At 40.0% G+C, this 25,857-nt stretch overlaps 1 protein-coding gene across 4 annotated transcripts in view; it reads right to left on the reverse strand.

Annotated features, from left to right (window-relative positions):
- Positions 1 to 25,857, reverse strand: part of KLHL24 (kelch like family member 24) — a 53,526-nt gene that overhangs the window by 8,722 nt on the left and 18,947 nt on the right. For all 4 annotated transcript variants that reach the window (XM_010366218.2, XM_010366219.2, XM_030931488.1 and 1 more), the window contains 4 exons: positions 13,204 to 13,388; positions 11,816 to 11,934; positions 5,278 to 5,466; positions 4,026 to 4,214 (listed from right to left, as the gene is read on the reverse strand). In XM_010366218.2, coding sequence (XP_010364520.1) covers positions 4,026 to 4,214; positions 5,278 to 5,466; positions 11,816 to 11,934; positions 13,204 to 13,388 — 682 coding nt within the window. The remainder of the gene's footprint in view (positions 1 to 4,025; positions 4,215 to 5,277; positions 5,467 to 11,815; positions 11,935 to 13,203; positions 13,389 to 25,857) is intronic.

Here is a 25,857-nt window from a genome sequence, read left to right on the forward strand (position 1 = left end):
ACTTCTGATCCAAATGTTTATTTTCTTTAAGTTTCTAAAGTCAATGAATGTTGTTTAATTAGAGAAAATGTGCCATGTGTGTCCTATTATTATTTTTTTCTCAGTTTTATCTCAATAACCTAGTTAAAAAACATTCGTGTATACCCTGCAATATGCTACATACCGGCAATTATCTTCCTAAACTGTTATTGTTTTATACAATATAGCAAAGTTCTGAATAAATGGTAATTCTTTTTCTTTTTTCTTTATTTAAAAAAAAAATTTTTTTGAGACAGGGTCTCACTCTGTCACCCAGGCTGGTCCCTAACTCTTGGCCTCAGGTGATCCTCCTGCCTCAGCTTCCCGGGGTGCTGGGATTATATGCATGAGCCACTGCACCCAGCTTGAGCAGTAATTTTTTTTTTTTTTTTTTTTTTGAGAAGGAGTCTCGCTCTGTCTCCCAGGCTGGAGTGCAGTGGCACGATCTCCACTCACTGCAAGCTCCGTCGCCTCCAGGGTTCACACCATTCTCCTGCCTCAGCCTCCCGAGAAGCTGGGACTACAGGCGCCCACCACCACGCCTGGCTCATTTTTTTGTATTTTTAGTAGAGACGCGGTTTCACCATGTTCGCCAGGATGGTTTCGATCTCCTGACCTCGTGATCTTCCTGCCTTGGCCTCCCAAAGTGCTGGGATTACAGGCGTGAGCCACTGCACCCGGCAGAGCAGTAATTCTTAATAAAAATGCATTATTCGGCCGGGCGCGGTGGCTCAAGCCTGTAATCCCAGCACTTTGGGAGGCCGAGACGGGCGGATCACGAGGTCAGGAGATCGAGACCATCCTGGCTAACACGGTGAAACCCCGTCTCTACTAAAAATACAAAAAACTAGCCGGGCGACCTGGCGGGCGCCTGTAGTCCCAGCTACTCGGGAGGCTGAGGCAGGAGAATGGCGGGAACCCGGGAGGCGGAGCTTGCAGTGAGCTGAGATCCCGCCACTGCACTCCAGCCTGGGCGGCAGAGCGAGACTCCGTCTCAAAAAAAAAAAATAAATAAATAAAATAAAATAAAATAAAATAAAAATGCATTATTCTTTACAATCTTCACTGAAATAAACCAATAAAAAGCAGCTTAGATTTTTTAAAAATTAGAAATAAGTCTCAATACTTGACCACATGAGGATTCGCATGCAAGTAGGGTACACTGTTGCCTCTATAGGGCTGGAGAATGGTTTTCCAAGGGAGGTCCCTGAGCTGGAGAAATGTGATTTATTTTTACTTAGATGTAATATGAGAGGGAGAAAAGGTAATACTCATTCTGTACCATGAAGCTCAAGTGCCTATTTGTCCCTTTCATTAACTGGGGCAATGTTACTCCATATATATTTCTAATTGGAGACTATACCTCAATGTCAACAACTTTAGAAAAATGGTTTATTCACTATCCTTATAATCTATGCTGTATCTCTAATGCATCTTGCAAATAATATTATCTTAAAATTAAGTCTCTCTGGTACTTCCTCATTTGTTTACTTATTCAATATATATATTTACTATACACAAATAAATGCAAGATACATACAAGATGAATTAGAATAGTGTCCTCAAGAAGACTAAATTCCAGTATAGGAAATAAACATTTATACCCATAAGGGAATATACAATTGCCATAAGAGGTGTGAGTGCTTTAACAGATCAGAAAGCAAAAAAGATCCATTCTGCCTAAGTTAAACTCTGTTGTACTGAAGTGATCCTTGAAAGATGAGTAGAATTACAAGTAGAGAAGGTAAAAAAGGCATTACAGGCTAAGACGACAGCATGAACCAAGGCAAGAACATTTATGATCTGTTTAGAGACTACAAATGACAGATACTTAAGGTACCTGAGGTAAAGTTATAGAATGTGAAGCTGAAAGGTCAAATGAAGGTCAGGCAACAGAAGGTCTAGAATGAAGTGGTAAAAGTTTTGGATTTTATTTAATAGGCTTCCAATAAAAGAAGAGACAATAAGTAGATTTATTGAAAAATAATAGGCTGGCCACGGTGGCTCATGCCTGTAATCCCAGCACTTTGGGAGGCCGAGGCAGGTGGATCACAAGGTCAGGAGTTTGAGACCAGCCTGGTCAACATAGTGAAACCCTGTTTCTACTAAAAGCACACAAAATTAGCTGGGCTTGGTGGTGGGTGCCTGTAATTCCAGGTACTCAGGAGGCTGAGGCAAGAGAATCACTTGAAACCGGGAGGTAGAGGTTGCAGTGAGTGGAGATCGCGCCGTTGCACACCAGCCTGGGCGACAAGAGTGAAACTCCGTCTCAAAAAAAAAAGAAAGAAAGAAAGAAAGAAAGAAAGATAATTGATGGCAAAATGAGCTAGAGAGACAAGATACTAGAGAACGGAGAACTAATTAGAGTATTTTTGTTTGTTTAGGTAAAAATTGGTAAGAACTTGAACAAAAGTAGAAACAACAGGAATGGAAAAAATAGAAGAACTGATAGGCTAGATTAATTCAATTTAAGAGAAGAAAAAGATAATCTAATAAATTAAGTTTCTAGGTTATTTGGGAATATAGAAAAAGTAGGTTTGGGGAAGAGGGTAAGTTCTATTTGAAATTTAAAGTCTTGAAATACCCATGTAAAATATCAAATAGGCAGTTAGAAATTTGAGTTTGGAACACAGGAGAGAGGCTTTGATGGTGATAAAGACTTGGAAGTCATCAGTGCTGAGTAGTAAATGAGGTAATTCAGGAAAGAGTATAAACTGGGAAGAGGACAGAGGACAGGCTCAAGGAACATCCATATTTAAGGACCGGGTAGAAAAACAAGAGAGTATGAACGAGAGTGACGAGATTATTAGCAGTGACCTTTAAGAGTACATCTCTAGAGTGGTATGTGTAGAGCCAGATTTTCAGCATCAGAACCATCAATTTTGGGGGTGGAAGGCAAAAGAGCCATGAATCAAAAGGCGGGGAAAAAGCCTTTTGGGAGGTGGCAGTGTGGGTAAGGAGTAGGGCTCCAGGTAGAATATACGGATGAAAGAAAGCTGAGCACAGCCATTTCCTTTATAACAGAAATAGCAGATTTCCCAGCCTCTAACCAAAGAAGCAACCAGTTTGGGAACATTTCTCCTCTTCTGAAATATGAAAGAGAGGGGATAAATACTGGAGTAGGAGTGTGAAAAAAAAAACAGAACAGCCCAAGTGCAACAGATACTTCTCCATGGGATGGTAAAAAGGAAGTTATTTCAATACAACAATTCCTTGGAAGGAGTTCAAAACAGGTTACCATATGCTTTATGTGGAGTTTTAAAAAACATATAAAATAATTCAAGCAAACATGAAATATTTTATTTCACTTATTTATTTACTTTTTTGAGACGTAGTCTCGCTCTGTTGCCCAGGCTGGAGTGCAGTGGCATGATCTCGGCTCACTGCAACCTCTGCCTCCCAGGTTCAAGTGATTCTCCTGCCTCAGCCTCCTGAGCAGCTGGGATTACAGGCGTGTGCCACCATGCCCAGCTAATTTTTAATTTATTTTATTTCATTTTTTTTGAGACCGAGTTTCAATCTTGTTGCCCAGGCTGGAGTGCAATGGCGTGATCTCAGCTCACTACAACCTCCGCCTCCCGGGTTCAAGCAATTCTCCTGCCTCAGCCTCCTGAGTAGCTAGGATTACAGGTATGCGCCACCACGCCCAGCTAATTTTGTATTTTTAGAAGAGACAGGGTTTCTCCATGTTGGTCAGGCTGGTCTCGAACTCCCGACCTCAGGTGATCTGCCCGCCTCGGCCTCCCAAAGTGCCGGGATTACAGGCATGAGACACAGTGTGCGGCCATAATTTTTTATTTTTTAGTAGAGGCTGTTAGCCAGGCTGGTCTTGCTCCTGACCTCAAGTGATCCATCCACCTCGGCCTCCCAAAATGCTGGGATTACAGGCGTGAGCCACCATGCCCGGCCTGAAACATTTTAAAATTTAAATTCCAGTGTATTAATAATGATTATGTACTTGGTCCCTCTTAGATTTATTTTTCTTTTGTATTGCTTTATGTTATTACCTGACGGCTGAATGTATTCTGTACGTGCATCCAGTAATCTTCAACTGGATCATAACAGTATATTGCCTTGGTCAGTCCACCGGCAACATAGATCAGATTGTTTAGGGATACAGCTGTTATACACCTCTTGGCAATTGGGATAGCTGCACGAAGTAGCCAAGAATTGGTTTCTGGATCATAAGATTGAACCTAATGACATATAAAAATATATAATTAAAATTTCTAAACAAAAATGGAAATGTACTTAATAAAGAGTCTACCAATACCTACAAACATTATTTAAAATAAAATCTTATTAATTCAGAGAATTAGGATAGCCTGATAGTGAAATGTCTGAATTATGAACATTCTCAAATAAAATGAAAATTTATTACTATCAAGCAGAATAGAGTACCAAACACACAGAGATTGTTTCTAGAATGAATGGCCATCAGGTTTGTCAATTAAATTAACAGTATAAATTTTTTTACAATCGTGTTACGTAGAATAACTATGCCTCATACCTGAATATAACTTCTTAATGGTTTTAGGGAGTCCTTTCTTCAAAAGAAAACAAGTAAACCTCAATTCAGTCAGTATGCTCTGAACTATCACAAATTCTGAATTAATACATTCTAAATAAGTAACATTTGATCACATTATTTTAAACTGAATTTAGAAAAAGAATGAATAGATTGACAACATTTAGTTAACATTGCTAAACCAACTAGGCATTAGACCCTTTTTTCCAGAATAAACATTTCCTGAGATGTCAGGATAGCACGTATTCTTTTGTCCCAGGAGTTTACTGAATCGGAGCAACTTTGAACCATCCTCTATTTACACTATGGAGGTTTCCTTTCCTTTTCTTTTTTCTGAAAAATAATTCGAAAGAATGTAGAAAATGACCCAGTTGGAAGCAGTATATTTACCGTGTCTTACCATTTGTTAATTCACTTCCCAACTGTGTAAATAGTTTTTAGATTCTGTAGATGATAGCAAAGGTTCAGAACAATTTATTCAGTACAAAATCTCTACAAAGACCGTCTCATTTCAAAAAGATTGGATCATATTTGTAAGAGCAAATTGTTAGATATACTAGAGTCTCACTTTAGCAACCCAGAATTCAATGTTTTTCTCCAAAAGTATATAGTACCAGAAATTTTTAAATAGACCCCTCACACTAAGTGACCTGGCTACCTACTTGATAAGCCTTCTGTATTTCCATTCTTGTACTTATCGTTGGTAATTTCTTTAAAAGTGCATGGCTTACCTTATCAGAACAAGTATTATCATCAGGTCCTCCACCAATCACAAACAGTTTGCCTACACAGCTAGTCACTGCAGGAGAGCTCACTGCTTCCTTAAGGGGAGCAACTTCAGTCCATCGATTTGAAAAGGAATCATAACATTCTACGCTGCTAAGTCTGTTTTGCCCATCATAGCCTCCAACAACATATACCTATATGTAAAATACACATGGAAAAATCTTAATTATCAAAAGTCTGAATTTTGAAGTAGTTGGTTAAAGAATTAAGGGATCTCTTCTCTTTAAAATGCTAAATGTAATTGCAATATATTTAGCTCAGAATTTCTGAGCTTTTTTAAAAATCATCATCCCCCTACCACCATCACAATCCATGGAGCCTTTTTAGGTATTTTATTCCTAATAGTCTTCCCTCCATAAAATTTTAATGCCACAAATAAATTGTGTATCTATTTACCTTAATTATGTATATCTGTGCTTTATACATGAAAGAGTACATGTTTTTTTTTCACCTTCTAAGAACCAATCTTTGCCCCCTTGGGGGTAATATTGCTCACACTGAGAATTGTACAATTTAGCTTAAATATTCACACTTATGGGTAATGAAATATTTGATTATTATAAAGTATTAAAGCTCTGAAACTAAAATATTAGGAAAAAATTACTAGACTATGACAGTGCTGAAGGCAGGCCTATCTTTTAGCCTGTCTAGAAAAGTACTTGACACATAATGAACTCTAAAGTTCACAGAGCTTTTATGTACATTTTCTTTTCACAAATACAAGAAGGGTAGGGCAAATTAATATCTTTATATGACAGGTGAACCAATCAGTAAGATATTTATTAAATGGTTTATATGCAAAATATTCATTAGGCATCATGGTTTATATAGGGAACTTTCAACCTAACAAAGCTCTCCAGCAGCTTAACATCCACATTTCTCTCTCTCTCTTTTTCTCTTTTTGGAAATGGGTCTCATTCTGTTGCTCAGGCTGGAGTGCAGTGGTATGATCACAGCTCACTACTGCCTCAACCTCCCAGGTTTAAGTAATCCTTTCTTTTTTTTTTTTTTTTTTTAAGTAATCCTTTCACCTCAGCTTCCCAAGTAGCTGAAACCACAGGTGTGTATCACCACACCCTACTGACTTTTTTTTTTTTTTTTTGAGACGGAGTCTCGCTCTGTCGCCCGGGCTGGAGTGCAGTGGCCGGTTCTCAGCTCACTGCAAGCTCCGCCTCCCGGGTTTACGCCATTCTCCTGCCTCAGCCTCCGAGTAGCTGGGACTACACGCGCCCGCCACCTCGCCCGGCTAGTTTTTTGTATTTTTTAGTAGAGACGGGGTTTCACCGTGTTAGCCAGGATGGTCTCAATCTCCTGACCTCGTGATCCGCCCGTCTCGGCCTCCCAACGTGCTGGGATTACAGGCTTGAGCCACCGCGCCCGGCCTACTGACTTATTTTTATTTTTCACAGAGACAGGGTCTCCCCTCTGTTGCCCAGGCTGGTCACTAACTCTTGGCCTCAAGCCATTCTCCCACCCTCAAGCAATCCTCCTGCCTCGGCCTCCCAAAGTGTTGGGATTACAGGAGTGAGCCATCACACCCAGCTCACATCTCTCTTAATGGACTGTCCTCATTAACTCTTCCCTCCATAGCTAATTAACTGCTAAGTCCCACTGAGTCTTCTTCCACAGCATCTTTCACATCTACCCCTTCCTTTACGTTTCCCGCTGCCATCACCCACTTGAGGGTCCACAACACTTCATACCTCTCAAATAACCTCCTGGCCTCCATGCTTGTTCTCTCTAAACCACAGATTATTCTTCCTAAAACACTTTATCAATTCCTCTTAATATTTCAACAATGAATGTCTAAGGGTCAAGGCCAAACTTCATACCTTGTCATTCAAATTTGTCCACAATTTATCTTTCTGTGTGCCCCCAAATTTCCACAGTACTCAATGCCACTTATATCATGCATTTCTCACATTATGTTAAAATAATCTGCTGGTGAGTTTGTGTCCCCAACACCATTCAGCTCCACAGGTTAAGTAACTTACAAAAGCTATATGGAATATATGCACAGCTATATGGAGTATGGAACCTGTGGCACGATGTAGCAATTAAGGACACAGGCTTTGGTCACCAGCTCTGCCATCTAATGTAAGGGCAATTTATCTACCCTTTTGGAGACTCAAATTTATTTCCTCAGTTTTATAAATTTTTTTTTGAGACGGAGTTTCGCTCTTGTTGCCCAGGCTTGAGTGCAATGGCATGATCTCGGCTCACTGCAACGTCCACCTCCTGGCTTCAAGTGATTCTCCTGTCTCAGCCTCCTGAGTAGCTGAGATTACAGGTACCTGCCACCATGCTCGGCTATATTTCCTCAATTTTAAAATGAAGACGATAATAGTATCTATCACATGGCATAATTTTGAGGATTAAACTTTAATACATACTCCTAAATGTGTAAATTAAAATATAATACATGCCATGAACATCAAGATAAAATGCCTCTAGATCAAGAAAAGTCTGAATTTTTGCCTCTGCTTTCTCATTTTTTATGTAATCTTGGGAAGTGACTTAATCTCTTTGGGGTTATTTATAAGATGACCAAGTAACATGAAATATTCTCCATTATTCCATCATCCCTTCCTACTCTAAGATTTTTTTCCTTTTTTCTTTTTTTTTTTTGACAGAGTCTCACTCTGTCGCAGGGCTGGAGTGCAGCGGTGTGGCTCTCTGCAACCTCTGACTCCCAGGTTTAAGTGATTCTGCCCCAGCTTCCTGAATAGCTGGGATTACAGGTGCCCATCACTATGCCCAGCTAATTTTTTGTATTTTTGTAGAAACAGGGTTTCACCATGTTGACCAGGCTGGTCTTGAACTCCTGACCTTGTGATTCACCTGCCTTGGCCTCCCAAAGTGCTGGGATTACAGGTGTGAGCCACCACACCCAGTAATTTTTTATTCTTTCTTGAGGATTGCAGCCTAAGACACACTTCTAAGTTACCTTGGGGAGTGCTCACCTAAGATTCTACATTCTAAACCATCCCAGGTTTCCTTAAACTGAGTATTTATAAATTTAAGTACATTTTATAAGCTTGAATTAAATCTATATTGTAATTTTAGCAAAATGGCTTCCATGAATTGAGCACTTGCTGTGTAGGATAGGAATGATTCCTTTATTGATTTAGTGCTTCTAAGCTTTGGGTATCTTCAACTCAAGTACACTATTTTGTCAAATAAATTTGAGTTTACCAATACATATATGGTTTTTGAGACATCAATACTTTTCATTTGCCTTTGTATGTCCAAACTAAATAATTATAAATTTTTAAGTCAGATAACATCTCCTTCCAACCCCTGGATTATTTTAGCCCCTCTTTTCTAGTAATGTTTTATCCTTCTTGAGGCACAGCCTCAAACACTATATATAATATAGTAGGTACTCACAAACCAAATGGTTTTAGAAAAGATTCTATTAACATGTTATTTGCAGTAAATCTGTCTCAAGGTCCTCATTATTTCATTGGCCATGCAGACAGCAGCAGCACACTAGATCCAGGTCGTTAGGAATTAACAGCTTTTAAACTGTGTTTTGAGCTGGGCATGGTGGCTCATGCCTGTAATCCCGGCACTTTGGGAGGCTGAGGCGGGAGGATCACTTGAACCCAGGAGTTTGAAACCAGCCCAGGCAACAGGATGAAACATCATCTCCACAAAATATGCAAAAATTAGCTGGGTATGATGGTGTGTGCCTGCAGTCTTAGCTACTAGGGAGGCTGAGGTGGAAGGATCACTTGAGCCCAGGATGTCGAGGCTGCAGTGAGCCATGATTATGCTGCTGCACTACAGCCTCAGCAACACAGCAAGACCCTATCTCAAAAAATAAAAATATAAACTCTGTTTTGAGAAGCTCTAGTATTCTACACAGTGGTCCCCAACCTTTTTGGCACCAGGGAGCAGTTTCATGGAAGACAATTTTTCCACAGGTCTGGGTGGGGGACTGGTGGTGGTGGGATGGTTTGGGGATATAACTGTTCCACCTCAGATCATCAGGCATTAGCTTCTTCTCATAAACAGCTGCAACCTAGATATCCCTCATATGTGCTGTTCATGCTCCTATGAGAATCCAATGTGTGCTGATCTGACAGGAGGTGGAGTTGAGGCGGTAGAGCTCGCTCAGTGGCTGCTCACCTACTGCTGTGAAATTAGGTTCCCAACAGAACACTGCCTGCAGTGGCACAATCTTGGCTTACTACAAACTTCGCCTCCTGGGTTCAAGCGATTCTCCTCCCTCAGCCTCCCGAGAAGCTGGGACTACAGGTGCCGGCCACCACGCCTGGCTAATTTTTGTATTTTTAGTAGAGACAGGGTTTCACCATGTTGGCCAGGATGGTCTCGATCTCCTGACCTCATGATCCACCTACCTTAGCCTCCCAAAGTGCTGGGATTACAGGTGTGAGCCACCGCGCCCAGCCTAGTATAGAGGTTTTAAGAAACCCGTGTGAGGAAAGAGAGGAAGGAGGACTGATAAGAGGCTGACCAAGAAAGGTTCCTGATCACCATTTCTGTTTCAACTAGAGCTTTGTTTTTTCAGTGGTGGTACTTAACTGTCTCCATAGGAGGGCCTATGAGACAGCAATCTTTTTAGAAGGGGGTGCTAGGAGATCAGTTGAAGACATATGCGAAAGCAAGTATGCGGCTTTTAGTTGTTCATTAATTTGAGGTGGTTTTGGACGAGCATATGGAGATGGGGGCAGAGAGAAGCTAAAGACTCTAAGGTAATCCTTGGTATAACTGCTGTATTTTCATGTGTTATGTAATACATTTTTGTATTAGATATGACTTTTTAAAAGAGAGTATACAGGTTGAACTTCCCAAATCTTAAAAAATCTGAAATCCAAAATGTTCCAAATCTGAAACTTTATGAGTGATGACATTAATGCTCAAAGGAAATGCTCATTGGAACATTTCAGATCTTGGATTTTTTGATTTGGGATGCTCAACAAATATAATGAAAATATTCCAAAATATGAAAAAAATCCAAAATATTTGGCCTGGTGCAGTGGTGGGAGGCTGAGGCAGATCACTTGAGCCCAGAAGTTTGACACCAGCCTGGGCAATATGGAGAAACCCCATCTCTACAAAAAATACAAAATTAGCCAGGCGTGATGGTGTGCACCTGTGGCCTTGGCTACTTGGGAGGCTGACGTAGAAGGGATAGTTTGGGTCCAGGAAGTCAAGGCTGTAGTGAGCAGTGATGGCACCACTGTCCTCCAGCCTGGGCAACCGAGTGAGAACCTGTCTAAAAAGAAAAGAAAAAAAAATCCCAAATCCGAAACACTTCTGGTCCCAAGCATTTTGGAAACTCCACCTGTAGTTGCTTTTAAAAAGTTTGGAAACTGGCTAGGGGCAGTGGCTCACGCCTATAATCCCAGCCTTCTGGGAGGCCGAGGTGGGAGGATCACTTGAGCTTAGGAGTTGGAGACCAGCCTGGCCAACATGGCGAAACCCTGTCTCTATTAAAAATACAAAAATTAGCCAGGTGTGGTGGCGAACACCTGTAATCCCAGCTACTCAGGTGTCCGAGGCAGGAGAATCACTTGCACCGGGGAGGCAGAAGTTGCAGCAAGCTAAATAATGCCACTGTACTCCAGCTTGGGCAAAAGAGTGAGGCGTATCTCAAAAAACAAAAAGTTTGATTCTCAGGTTCCTATAGACAGTAGATGGTTCAGAACCCAAGTAATGTATTGTTTCTAATAATCATTAGCTGCAGTCAAGAATAGGTTTTCTTCAAAAATGTGAGTTTTTAAATTTTAGTTTTAATTTTTTTTGAGATGGAGTCTCGCTCTGTCACCAGGCTGGAGTGCAGTGGTGCAATCTTGGCTCACCGCAACCTCCGCCTCCCGGGTTCAAGCAATTCTCCTGCCTCAGCCTCCTGAGTAGCTGGGACTACAGGCACATGCCACCACGCCCAGCTTATTTTTTGTATTTTTAGTAGAGATGGGGTTTCGCCACATTGGCCAGGATGGTCTCGATCTCCTGACCTCATGATTCGCCCGCCTCGGCCTCCCAAAGTGCTGGGATTACAGGCGTGAGCCACCGTGCCCGGCCTGTTAGTGAGTTTATCTTAATATTTATTTAAAATAAAAAAGATAAAATACATGACTTTGGATAAATATATCTCTGCCTGACTGGCAAAGTTAGTAAAAAGAAAACAAACTGCATGGGTTAGACATTGGCCTGTCTGTATCTGATGTAACTCCTTTATTTTCCAATGCTTCTTAGGCATTTGGACTCCAGTGATGCATGAGAAGAGAAATGTGCTGCACTGCCATGAATTCCAAATTAGGAGAACAAAATATCCATTCAAAAGTACAGTGTCATATTGTTTATATCTTTGGTTTATCTATTGAGGTTAGAAATGGAAGGAAATACAATTTGAATCCAAAATACCCAGAGGGTGAGTAAAATGAAAGATTCAGCTGTGGTATTTACTTTGGAAATATACCAGCAATAGTAATAAAAAGTGGTTTCTCTTACTTTACCAAGGAGGACAGCCATTTTGTGACGCCATCTGCCTTTATTGAGAGAGGCAACTCTGATCCAAATATTTAACTGTGAGTTATAAATCCAGACATCACGGCTGTTGATTCTTCCACCTTTAAATGCAAAACAATGTACACACAAGAATTTATCACGATATAGCTGTCACCAAGAGATCTGTGCCACCAAGGCACAGGTAAAGAAAACATGGAATTCATTCATCTAATTCGAGAATTTGAGAATTCAGCTCAATAAATAAAGACCTCTTGAAGTTTAATGGAAATAGTTCTACAGAGCAAATTTAAACTTTACCAATTGTTACCTTGATAAGTGATAATTATAGATCCAAAATAATAAAATACAGGATGTGAATTTTACAGACATAAAACATTGTTAATTTAAGAGTAAGACATCAGAAGCACCCAAATAATGGTTTATTCTAAAGGTTTGTTCTTTAAATCACCCATTTTTCAAAAAGCATACTATTGTAAAAAATAAAGTATGTATTGTTGTATTTCTCAATGTGGATAATATATACAATAATCTGCAAAGCTGGTGAAATTATTTTACCAATTAACAGACTTCCCATCATAGATACTATAGTTATACTTTGTATAAGTCTGTCATTTTATTTTCTAATTTTAAAGGTAACATATCACATATCATAAAGAAGTTCAAGTTAAGAATTTTAAAGCAAATCTTATTTCATAAACTGGGGAGAATTTCAAAAACATGGGTGAACTAGAGATGCTTAATTCTATGAGTACTTCTGACATGCAAAGAGGTAAAGTTTAAAAAATTATAGCATACTCTACATGCATTTGGGAGCATTTAAAGTATGACATGATTAAAGGCATTTTCTGGTGGATCTTTTGTAAATCATTCCATGTCATCTTGTACCTGTTTGTGGTTTTTTTTGTTGTTTTTTGTTTGTTTTTTGTTTTTGAGACCGAGTCTCACTTTGTCACCAGGCTGGAGTGCAGTGGCGCAATCTCAGCTCACTGCAATCTCCACCTCCCAAGTTCAAGCGATTCTCCTGCCTCAGCCTCCCAAGTAGCTGGGACTACAGTTGCCCACCACCACACACGGCTAATTTTTGTATTTTTTTAGTAGAGATGGGGTTTCACCATGTTGGTCAGGATGGTCTCAATCTACTGACCTGGTGATCTGCCCGCCTCGGCCTCCCAAAATGCTGGGTTTATAAGTGTGAGCCACCGTGCCTGGCCTTGTATCTGTTTTTAAGAGCAAAAAGTCATGCTTGGTTTTATTTGTTGTAAACTGATCTTCCTAAAGTGGGAGTATGCACGTTTTTAAGACACTGGATGTTTAAAATAATGAAGCTGTGTCCAAATTAAAAGTAGCTACTGTAATAATTCTATATTTACCTGAAACAAGAATGTCATTCCTTAGAGCACAGACTGCATACTCTGATTTGGTAAATTCTGGAAGCTTAGCCAAAGACTTCCATTCTCCTGTTACAGGATCATAGCACTCAGTGTATGGAAGATTAAATCCTCCAACTCGCTCACATCCTCCAACGACAACTATCACCTCAGAATAGCCAGTGGACCTAAAATAATAATTATTAGCGTACATAAATAATATTACATTAAAATATTCTCAAGATTTTTTCTTAAAATTCTAAAAACAAACCACACACTATTATAAACAGTTAAGTTTCTTCTCTGTGCATGTGCCAAACAGTACAGGCTGGAAGTTACTTACTTTGAGAACCTTTACAGGGGAGCTAGTGACATCATTATTCCACAGAAAATTTCTGTTGGTATTTTTTACTATTGGTTTTGACCTGAAAATTATGAAGCAGTCCAAATATCCTATCTAACCCAATCAGAACTCTGGGAATATTAAGGATGACTTTCAAATGCAGTTTTGCAGTGATTCAGATATGCATAACCACACAAGGGAAGATAATGCATTTTTTTCTAACTGTAGGAAAATGGTGCTTTTTCATCAGCTTGCTAGTTCTAAAAAATTAATTCATAGTATAATTCAAGCACCCTTTAAAGGAATATGTATATGTACTTGTCTAGAAATATTTAAAATACAAAGTCAAGTAAATTAAGGTAATCCAACTCAAGATATTGGGTAATCACTAAAAAGGCTAACAGAATTTATAACAAAGAATGTTAAAGGAGAAAAGCAAGATGAAAAATTGTACATTAGGCATGTTCAATACTATCTAAAAAATGTATCTGGAAAGAATATACCAAAATATAGGCATGTTCAATACTATCTAAAAAATGTATCTGGAAAGAATATACCAAAATGCTAAAGATAGTTGTCTCTGAATTGTGTGGCTCCCCCCATTTCTCTCATTACAAATTTCCAAACCCATAATGAGCCTGAGCTATTTTTAGAATGCAAAAAACAGCTTTTAACACCACTAAAAGAATTCTAATGTTTATGTTAATCACTAGCTTCTCTCATTTTTAAAATTTAAAATAGAGACAGGAATAACCAAAAGCTTATCCACAATTTTTTTGTTCTTAAGGTTCAATTGATAGTTTAGGAATTTTAAAATTATTTAGCTTTTATATTTTTCACAAATATAATCTAAATGAAAATGTTTCATATTTACATTTTATGGTTGCTACAAGTTAAGTCTCACAAAGAAAAATGCCAACAATCCTTCTTCTCTTACTTAAATATAGAGGGGGAAAAAAACTCACATCAGAACACTGATTTGTAATTTTAGTCAGTGTGCTGTTACACAATTACAGTAGGAAAAAAACAAGCAATACTGGGGTGTCTCTTTTAACAGAGCTATTCCAGCTATATTTACTCAGAGCTATGTCAACTAACCAAATCACTTACCTATTCTATGCCAGGCATACTTTTTCCATTATAAAATCAGAAATACATATGGGAGAAAAGAATTCTCTCCATACATGCAGCCAAAAGTACTTTTAAGAATCCAGGAAATTGGCCGGGCGCGGTGGCTCAAGCCTGTAATCCCAGCACTTTGGGAGGCCGAGACAGGCGGATCACGAGGTCAGGAGATCGAGACCATCCTGGCTAACACGGTGAAACCCCGTCTCTACTAAAAAATACAAAAAACTAGCCGGGCAAGGTGGCGGGCGCCTGTAGTCCCAGCTACCCGGGAGGCTGAGGCAGGAGAATGGCATGAACCCGGGAGGCGGAGCTTGCAGTGAGCTGAGATCTGGCCACAGCACTGCAGCCTGGGTGAAAGAGCGAGACTCCGTCTCAAAAAAAAAAAAAAAAATCCAGTAAATTATATAACCTTTACCTAGTATTCAGTAAAACATTAACAGAAGGACCCAAATATTATCAGTAATATTTACTATTTTCCAGGTAATTCCAAAATAAAAATATTAAAAATAAAGAGAGCACAGCACCAGATACTTTAGCAGTATAACTACCGATTTACCATTCTTTCCATTAAGTATCATTTCCTAAAACACATTTAAAATCTAAGACAAATCCTCAAAAAAAGGTGATATTCCTCAAAGTCTTATTTATTGGTTAATCAAAACAAACACTGCTAGTCACTGAAGTTAAATCACTTCTAACTGTCTTAATATAAAATCCAGAGTAATAATTATATATCATAGGATATTGTTTTATCCTTTCCTTATTGCACATTACTTGGTTTATACTTTCTCTTTTTTTAACTTGCTTGCCTTTTTCAAGACTTCTTAGCCTGATAAATATATGTTATCTGTTTTTGTACTTTGGAACAGAAAGAGAAAACAGCATGAAAAGCTACTTGCTAAAATATTTAGTACCAATAAATAAAGGGTAACTTCAATGTCTGCTAGAACGTGTGTCTATCTGAAAGGATTAGCAAGCTAGTAGTTTTACTTGTATTAAATATCCTATTTGCAACCAAATGGCTTTTAGCTTAATTAGCTATATCTGATGTTCTCATCAGAGACTGTTAACCCAATAAAAGCATTATTTCTTGAGCTTGGAGAAATACTTATCTCAGGCAGAGAGCTAATGGCCTTAAAGGAAATAGGTTACTCCAGCTGATAATGGCAAGTAAAACAAAATGGCAGGCAAGATGATAGTACAGCATAAATAAAATTTTGGATACCCATGTAATCTATTTCTAGAGTGAATGGCATGTCACTCTATTTAATTAATTCTCTCTTTTTTAAAAAAAATATATAGAGACATGGTCTTACTCTATTGCCAAGGCTAAAGTACAGTGGCAAGATCGTGGCTCACTGCCACTCCAACTCCTGGCTGAAGTGAGCGTCTTGCCTCAGCCTCCCAGGTAGCTGGGACTACAGGCACATGTCACCACATCTAGTGAATTTAAATTTTTTTTTTTTTTTTTGTAGAGACGGGGTCTCACAATGTTGCCCAGGCTGGTCTCAAACTCATGCGCTCAAGCCATTCTCCTGCCTTGGACTCCCAAAGCACGAAGATTACAGCATGAGTCACCATGCTCAGCTTCATTAATTCTTTAAAGTAAAAAATCCAGGCCAAGCATGGTAGCTCATACCTGTAATCCCAGCACTTTGGGAGGCTGAGGTGGGTGAATCATGAGGTCAAGAGATCGAGACCATCCTGGCCAACCTGGTGAAACTCCGTTTCTACTAAAAATACAAAAATTAGCTGGGCATGGTGGCGTGTGCCTGTAGTCCCAGCTACTCGGGAGGCTGAGGCAGGAGAATTTCTTGAACCCAGGAGGCGGAGGTCGCAGTGAGTCGAGATCGCGCCACTGCACTCCCGCCTGGCAACAGAGACTCCGTCTCAAAAAAAAAAAAAAAATCTGATTTTCTGCTATGATGCAATAACAAATATTTGTTACTTTAGTATTAATTCTCTCCATTTGCTTCTAGGAAAGTGTGATGACCAAATTATCCCTTTTACAATGGTAATACATCTTTAAAAAAATCTTTTTATCATTTGAGAAAATATCAAATTAAAAGTTCATGTTTTTTGATTTACGTGAAAGATAAAACAATCATAAATCCACAGGATAGGGCTGGGCATGGTGGCTCACGCCTGTAATCCCAGCACTTTGGAAGGCCTAGGCGGGCAGACCACGAGGTCAAGAGTTCAAGACCAGCCTGGCCAACATGGTGAAACCCCCTACCTCTACTAAGAATACAAAAATTATCTGGGTGTGGTGGCAGGCACCTGTTATCCCAGCTACTCGGGAGGCTGAGGCAGAAGTGCTTGAACCCGGGAGGCGGAAGTTGCAGTGAGCCGAGGTTGTGCCACTGCACTCCAGCCTGGGTGACAGAGTAAGACTCCGTCTCAAAAAAAAAAAAAAAAAAAAAAAAAAAAAAAAAAAAAAAAATTCCACAGGATATTCTAAACCACATTTAAAAATGTAGTAATTATTGGATTCAATTTAAATATCTTGAAAGGTGAAATAGAGGAATTGCTGGCTGAAATAACTGACCTACTTATAATTAATACCAAATATGCTAGACATGTGGAGTGCCAAAAAAAGTGTTGAAAAGTGATCCTGGCTAATAAGAATATCTGAATATATATATTTTAAACATATACAATAGGAAAGAAAGTATGTCCATGTAGTATGAAACTGGGAAGGAGAAGGGAGAGATATTAGTGATATAGTCTGTTCACTATTCTAAAACCCAGAAATACCTGAAAATCAAACCATCAAATCAAAATAATGAACTAAAATAGAGATACGAGATTTTAAGCCTTAAAGAGACAGAATGGTTCTCTAGTCTTTAAGATATGACAGTTACCAAACTCAGTGTACTAATTTATCTAAAAGAAACTATGTATCAAAAAAGGGGATAGTCAGCTGTAGAAGCAATAAGTAAATGAATAAAGAAATGAATCAAAGAGTAGATGATAATCACAGAGGCAAACATTTGCTGTGCCCATTCAGGTTATTATCTAAGGGAGAGACAATCTAAGCTAAGCTACCTAGAATAGTATTGGTTTTTTGGCAAGAATGTTTTGATGGTGGGTGAGACTTCCTCAAGCTATATACTAGCTGAGAGGACTTCAGTTCTAAAGGTCTGCTAACTCTGTTTGAATTCCATGCTTGCCAAATGACCTTTGAAAACTTGGGCTTCCCACGTAGTGACTTGTCCATAGTTAGAGAATATTACCAGGCAGATTGACTTAAAATAGGTAGCCTGCTTGGCCGGGCGCGGTGGCTCAAGCCTGTAATCCCAGCACTTTGGGAGGCCGAGACGGGCGGATCACGAGGTCAGGAGATCGAGACCATCCTGGCTAACACGGTGAAACCCCGTCCCTACTAAAAATACAAAAACTAGCCGGGCGAGGTGGCGAGCGCCTGTAGTCCCAGCTACTTGGGAGGCTGAGGCAGGAGAATGGCGTGAACCCGGGAGGCGGAGCTTGCAGTGAGCTGAGATCCGGCCACTGCACTCCAGCCTGGGCGACAGAGCGAGACTCCGCCTCAAAAAAAAAAAAAAAAAAAAAAAAAAAAAAAAAAAAAAAAAAAAAATAGGTAGCCTGCTTGTTAATTCCATTTCTTTTTTTTTTTTTTTTTTTTTTTGAGAAGGAGTCTCGCTCTGTCACCCAGGCTGGAGTGCAGTGGCCAGATCTCAGCTCACTGCAAACTCCGCCTCCCGGGTTTACGCCATTCTCCTGCCTCAGCCTCCCGAGTAGCTGGGACTACAGGCGCCCGCCACCTCGCCTGGCTAGTTTTTTGTATTTTTTAGTAGAGACGGGGTTTCACCGTGTTAGCCAGGATGGTCTCAATCTCCTGACCTGTGATCCGCCCGCCTCGGCCTCCCAAAGTGCTGGGATTACAGGCTTGAGCCACCGCGCCCGGCCTAATTCCATTTCTTATTGCAAACAGATATACACAGACTAGGAGATGAGTTAATTGGTCTGTCATACTTAATGTTAAATCTGCCTCTAATAGTCTGATCTACTGTATAAAAAGAAAAAGTTCCTGAGCCTAGAAGTGCTTGTTAATTCCATTTCTTATTGCAAACAGATATATACAGACTAGGAGATGAGTATGGTCTGTCATTCTTAATGTTAAGTCTGCCTCTAATAGTCTGATCTATTCTTACTGTATAAAAAGAAAAAGTTCCTGAGCCTAGAGGAATCACTGGATCATGGTGAATTCACCAATATAAATGACCCCTTTAGACACTTATACCAGCCACAAGCCTTAGAGCTTTTTTTTTTTTGAGACGGAGTCTTGCTCTGTCACCCAGGCTGGAGTGCAGTGGCATGATCTCAGCTCACTGCCAGCTCCGCCTCCTGGGTTCACGCCATTCTCCTGCCTCAGCCTCCCAAGTACCGGGGACTACAGGAGCCCACCACCACATCCGGCTAATTGCTTTTGTATTTTTAGTAGAGACAGGGTTTCACTGTGTTAGCCAGGATGGTTTCAATCTCCTAACCTCGTGATCCGCCCGCCTCGGCCTCCCAAAGTGCTGGGATTACAGGCGTGAGCCACCGCGCCTGGCCAGAGCTTTTAAATTTGGTTGAGGACACAGTATCAATTTGTGTGGTAAGGCTTTCCACCTGAAACTGCAATAGGTAGGACTGCTTCTATATGAAGATGGCTATATTGATCAAAAGACTCAAAATGCCAACTTTTCAAAACTGGCAATTATCTAAGAATTTATCATCAGAAACTAATCATAGACATGCTTAAATATGTAGCCACAAAGATGCTCATCTTACTTAATGGTAAAAAATTAAAAACAAATGTTGGGATGGGTACGTTACAGAATACTCACATTATGGAAAGACATTTACCACATACTAACGGGTAAAAACAGACTATGAAATAAATTACAACCCTGTAAATGAAATAATAAATTCATACAGAAAAAAAGAGAGAATACTTTGGTAGGCTAAAACAGGGGGAGGATCACTTGAGCCCAGGGGTTTGAGACCAGCCTAAGCAACATAGTGAGATCCTGTCTCTACAAAAAATACAAAAATTAGTCAGGCACAGTGGCGTGTGCCTATAGTTCCAGCTACTCAGGAGGCTGAGGTGGGAAAATCGCTTGAGCCAGGGAGGTCTAAGCTGCAATGAGCCATGATCGCACCACTGCACTCTAGCCTGGGTGGTGAGGGAGACCTTGTCTCAAAAAAAAAAAAGAAAAGAAAAATGCCAAAGGTTTACAATGTTACCTTTTCGAGCTGAAAATTTGGGTAATATTTTTTGCTTCTCTCATTCTCTAAATTTTCTCCAATTAACATATTGCTTATTTCCCACCTTGCCGCAAGTTAAGAAAGAACAAAAGAACAAAAAGAACTATTAATGGTTACTACTGAGTATCTGCTCAAGCTAGTACAGAACGGGATTTTCAGTCATCACATTTCTGCTACATGATTCTGCTCCCATGACCATAGGCAAATATCCAGAAAATGTTGTCTGGCTATGTCAAAGATTATGTCTCCCCAAGAGAAGGACAGATTCATTCTCTCTGACTGACAGAACTTGTAATATGTCAACCCCAAACCTATGTGTGGCCATATTCTGCCAGACTAATGGGAGGGAATGATGCCGACATGCAGAGAAAAGCAGAGGCAAGAGGTAGAGAGAAGGCACTGTATGGTTTCTGATAGCTTTTTAGTAGCCTATTCCAGTCTTCTTTGAGGTCTTATCGAATTTTTGCTCTTAGGTCCTACAAGGCACTGATTCTTGTATCTTTTTTTTTTTTTGAAACGGAGTCTCACTCTGTTGCCCAGGCTGGAGTGCAGTGGCACGATCTTGCAATCTCTGCCTCCTCCCAGGTTCAAGCCATTCTCCTGTCTCAGTCTCCAGAGCAGCTGGGATTATAGGAATGCACCACCATGCCCAGCTAATTTTTGTATTTTTAATAAACACGGGGTTTCACCATGTTGGCCAGGCTGGTCTCGAACTCCTGACCTCAAGTGATCCACCCACCTCGACCTCCCAAATTGCTCGGATTACAGGTAGGTGTGAGCCACTGTGCCCGGACTCTTGTATCCTTTTAATAAATTTCCCTTTTATGCTTGAGCTGGTGAGTTTGTTTCTATTTGCAATCAGAATTTGGATACACTAGAGTTCAATGGATTGCAGAAAAAAACCAACAACCTACAAATGGCTTTCAAACTCAGGAAAAGATGCTCAATCATTTACACTAAAAAAGTAAATGCACACTTTGGGAGACCGAGGTGGGAGGATCACTTGATCCCAGGAGTTTGAGACCAGCATGGGCAACAGAGTAAGACCCTGTCTCTACAAAAAAACAAATAATAATTAGCAGGGCATGGTGACCCACGCCTGTAGTTCCAGCTACTCGAGAGGCTGAGGCGGGAGGACTGCTGGAGTCTGGGAGACTGAGGCTGCCATGAGCTACAACTGCATCACTGTACTCCAGCTTGGACAACCAGAGCAAGAACCTGAAAAAAAAAATAAAAAATAGGAGGAAGGAAGGAAATGTAAATGAAAATTATGAGATACCACTTTCACTTTGCAGAGCAGCAAGGATTTACAAAAACTAATGTAAACAAACTATATTGGCAAAGGAGTGCAAAAATAGGCACTTTTTTATTTTTGCTGAAGTATAAATTGAAAGGCAATTTTTACAATACCTGTTAAGATTTAAAATGCAAATATCCTATGACTGAGCAAGTCTACTCCTAGTAATTCAAACTATAAATTAACAGTGTATGTACACAAAGACAATGTACAAGAATATTCACTAAGTATCGTTTGCAATGGCAAAAAAATGAATTAGAAACAACCTAAATATCCATAAAGAGATTGATTAAATAAATTATGGTATATCCATAAATAGGATACCATACAGCTCTTTCAAAAGAACAAGTCTGACATTTTCTATAATAGTAATAATAAAGAGATCTATATGTGATGATATAGAACAGTTTCCAAGATACTTTTAAGTGGGAAATGCAAGGTGAGTGCTGTGAGTGCTGTACCCCACTATCCGCATAAAAAGAAGTAGGGAGGCATTCACACACAACTAGGCAAATAATAGTTCTGTTTTTTTTTTTTTTTTTGAGACAGAGTCTCGCCTGTCATCCAGGCTAGAGCGCAATAGTGCGATCTCAGCTCACTGCAACCTGAGTCGTGGGTTCAAGTGATTCTCGAGCCTCAGTCTCCCAAGTTGCTGGGATTACAGCTGTCCACTACCACGCCCAGCTAATTTTTGTATTTTTAGTAGAGATGGGGTTTCACCATGCTGGCCAGGCTGGTCTCAAACTCCTGACCTCAGGTGATCTGCCCGCCTCGGCCTCCCACAGTGCTAGGATTACAGGCGTGAGCCACCATGCCCAGCTATACAAAGAATACTTCTAAAAGAGGTTCAAAATACTAGTAATAAAGGTATCCTTTGAGAGCAGAATCAAGGGTTCTCTGAAGGGTCAAGCAGAGGGAGATTTTCAATGTATACTCTTTATGTAAAAATATTTGAGTTCAAAACAACATTGAATTAACATATATATGTGTGTGTATATATATATAGACTGTAGGCCACTCATCCTATAATATAGGAGAATTACTTTCTTCAGTGGGATTGGAATAGGAATTCAGAACACTAACTTTGAGCCCTGGCTCTGGTACTAACTAGCTTTGTGATCAGGAGCAAGTGAGTTAACTGTGCCTCAGTTTTATCACCTGTGAAATACAGAATGAAGGGATTTATTAAATAATCATAAAACACTATTTCTTAAGAAAAAATATATTTAGAACTCCCTTGGTCTTCTCATTTGTTTTCAACAGGAACTTGAGGGCTTGCCTTCAATACAGCAATTAGATTCCTATGATCACTATATAGTAACTGATTATCAGGTAAGAGATAGTAGAAAATATCAGAAGAGACAAGTACTGAATGGCTGATTCCAACCTCAAAATGATGAACTTACTAAGTCTTAGCTATGTCTATTGCTCAGTGGAGTCTGGCAAAGGGCATCAATTTTTTTCACAGACATGAACAACTTGCCATGTATGGTCAATATATCAGAAGACACTTGCCCAGTTTAATGCCATCCATGTTTCCCTCTTGGGAACCTCATTTTGTAGGCAGCCCAGGCCTACCAAAATGGAAAATTAGCATCTATCAGGGGAAATGGCTCTTTCCAGGGAATTGTTATGGAAGGTGGTAATGATGTGGATCAGGACAGGATGCAAAAGCAGCAGCATCAGAACCACACTACCAAGCAATCATGAGTTTAAAAGTTTGGTATTTAGGCTGGTATGGGAAATATGGAAATCAGTATTTGGAGTAAAAGAGGGGGAAGAAATGGAAATTGGGTGTACTAGAGATCAGAATCAGACTGTTAAAACAATAGTCAGGAATACGAAACATCAGTTAGGGACCATAGAGTAAATATCACAGTTTATTCATGAGTTGGGATGAGGTTGGGGCAGAGAGGCCCATCACAAGCAGAAAAGTAAGTTACTTTTCTCCAGATGAAAAGGGTTGAAGCCTAGCACTTAGCATACTGAGATGGCACATACAGGTAACTCAAATATTTATTAGATGAAATTTAAGACCTGTTTAAGTTAGCTACCATATTAATTCTCTACAGAGTTCAAAAGTATTTCTGAGCCCAAACATACATCTATCTAAGTAATTTTTTTTTTGTTTTTGAGACCGAGTCTCGCTCTCTCGCCCAGGTTGGAGTGCAATGGCGTGATCTCAGCTCACTGCAAGCTCCGCCTCCCGGGTTCACACCATTCATTCCTGCCTCAGTCTCCAGAGTAGCTGGGACTACAGGCGCCGGCCGCCACGACCAGCTAATTTTTTGTATTTTTAGTAGACATGGGGTTTCACCGTGTTAACCAGGATGGTCTCAATCTCCTGACCTCGTGATCCACCCACCTCAGCCTCCCTAAGTGCTGGGATTACAGGCGTGAGCCACTGCGCCCGGCCACATCTAAGTATTAATATGAACTTTTTCTACCTCAAATGTTTTCCACACTAATATTAAACTTTTGAGCTAGAAACAAGTTTCAAAATCATGTTGGGGAGTCAGGAAGAGGGCCGAAGGAAGAAAGGAGGAAAGAGAGGAAATTAAGAATGCTAAGGGCGGTTTGGCATAGTGGCTCATGCCTGTAATCCTAGCACTTTGGGAAGCCTAGGTGGGGGGATCTCTTGAACCCAGCAGTTTGGGACTACCCTGAGCAACATGGGGAAACCCCATTTCTACAGAAAATAAGCCAGAGATGGTGATGCATGCCTGTAGTCCCAGTTACTTGGGAGGCTGAGGTGGGAAAATCACCTGAGCCTAGGAAGTGGAGGCTTCAGTGAGCCGTGATGGCACCACTACACACCAGTCTGGGTGACAGAGTGAGACCCTGTCTCAGAAAAAAATAAAATTAAAAAAAGATGCTAAGGGCACGCTGAATGAAGGCAGAGGATGTAGTGCAGTTATACAGTATCATCATTTTTGAAGAATGTCTATTTTTAAAATTTTAATGAATTTTTTTTTGAAATGGAGTCTGTCTGTGTCACCAGGCTGGAGTGCAGTGGTGCGATCTTGGCTCACTGCACTCTTTGCCTCCCAGTTTCCAGCGATTCCCCTGCCTCAGCCTCCTCAGCCTCCTCAGCCTCCCGAGTAGATGGGACTATAGGCACACTCCACCATGCCTACTAATTTTTTGTATTTTAGTAGAGACGGGATTTCACCATGTTGGCCAGGATGGTCTCAATCTCCTGACCTCGTGATCTGCCTTCCTCGGCCTCCCAAAGTGCTGGGATTACAGGTGTGAGCCACTGCGCCCGGTCAATACAATTTTTTTGAGTCAGGGTATTGCTCTGCCACCCAGGCTGGAATGCAATGGCCTGCTCATGGCTCACTGTTAACCTCAAACTCCTAGGCAAGTGATCCTCCTGCCTCACTCAGCCTCCCAAGTAGCTGGGACTACAAGTGCATACTACAATGCCTGGCTAACTTTTTCTTTTTTTTCTGTAGAAACAGGGTGTCATTATGTTGCCCAGGCTGGTCTTGAACTCCTGGGCTCAAGCAACCCCCATGACTTGGCCTCCCAAAGTGCTTGATTACAGGTGTGAGCCACTGCACATGGCCTACAGCCATTGTTTCTAAGATTTACTCTTGTGATTAGTCTCTACTGTTTTTTCCACACACCTAAGGGTTTACAACTGGCAGGGCAGATTATCAAAGCTTTCATGCTCTTAAATTGGCCTATATCCTCTTTCTGGGAAACTACTACCACACTGTTTTTAATACAATGCATTTTCGGGTTTTCTCTGTCATTTAAGAGACATGTGGGTATACAGGGAGAACTTCTATTATGGGTTGAGCTCTGGACAATACTTGGCACAGAATAGATACTAAAGGAACACTGGCTGATAAAGAGAGTATAACCTAACTGTACATTGCAGGGATTAGACTGCCACCACCCTAAACCAGAGTTAATCTCTGCATCACTAATGGTGGGACACCCAGATATGCTGTGACTCCTAATATGATGCAATATAATATACACATTACATAGGATTAATTCTAGCCATAATATTTAGCCATAAATATTTAACTTATATTCACCTAACTGAAGCTCATAGAACCAACTTCCAGTTTCCAGGAAACACAGCCAAATGATGCCATAAGGAAGCAATGAGACTGATCCAAAAGGTAGAATATTTTTCTGGACAACTTCCCCATTGACAAGTCAGAATCATGAAAAAGAAACTGTTTTGAAGTAAAAGAGATTTCACAGAAATAACCTGATGTAGTGAGTAATCCCAGCTCGGATCCAGGTTTATTAAAGAACAGTTTGGAAGACTAGGGGAGTCTGAATACAGGTTGTGTATTAGATAATATGAATTATTATTATTAACTTTAAATGTGCTAATGTTATTTTGCCTGTTATTTTAAAAAGATGCATAGTCAAGTAAAAAAAATATGAAAATTTAAAAAGAAATATATACATACAATAAAAAATAAATAAGATATATAAAATTTGAAAAAGAAATATGAATGAATGAATGAAAGAGAAAAGTCTGGGCTGGTTTGGTAGTCAACAGCATGCATGGTAATTAAAACCATGAAAATAGATGAGATAAGGTCACCTAGGCAAGTAATAAGGGAAGACAAAGAGATGTGAATCAGGC

The sequence above is a fragment of the Rhinopithecus roxellana genome, chromosome 1 (genome assembly GCF_007565055.1).
Source record: "Rhinopithecus roxellana isolate Shanxi Qingling chromosome 1, ASM756505v1, whole genome shotgun sequence".
NCBI classification, from domain to species: domain Eukaryota; kingdom Metazoa; phylum Chordata; class Mammalia; order Primates; family Cercopithecidae; genus Rhinopithecus; species Rhinopithecus roxellana.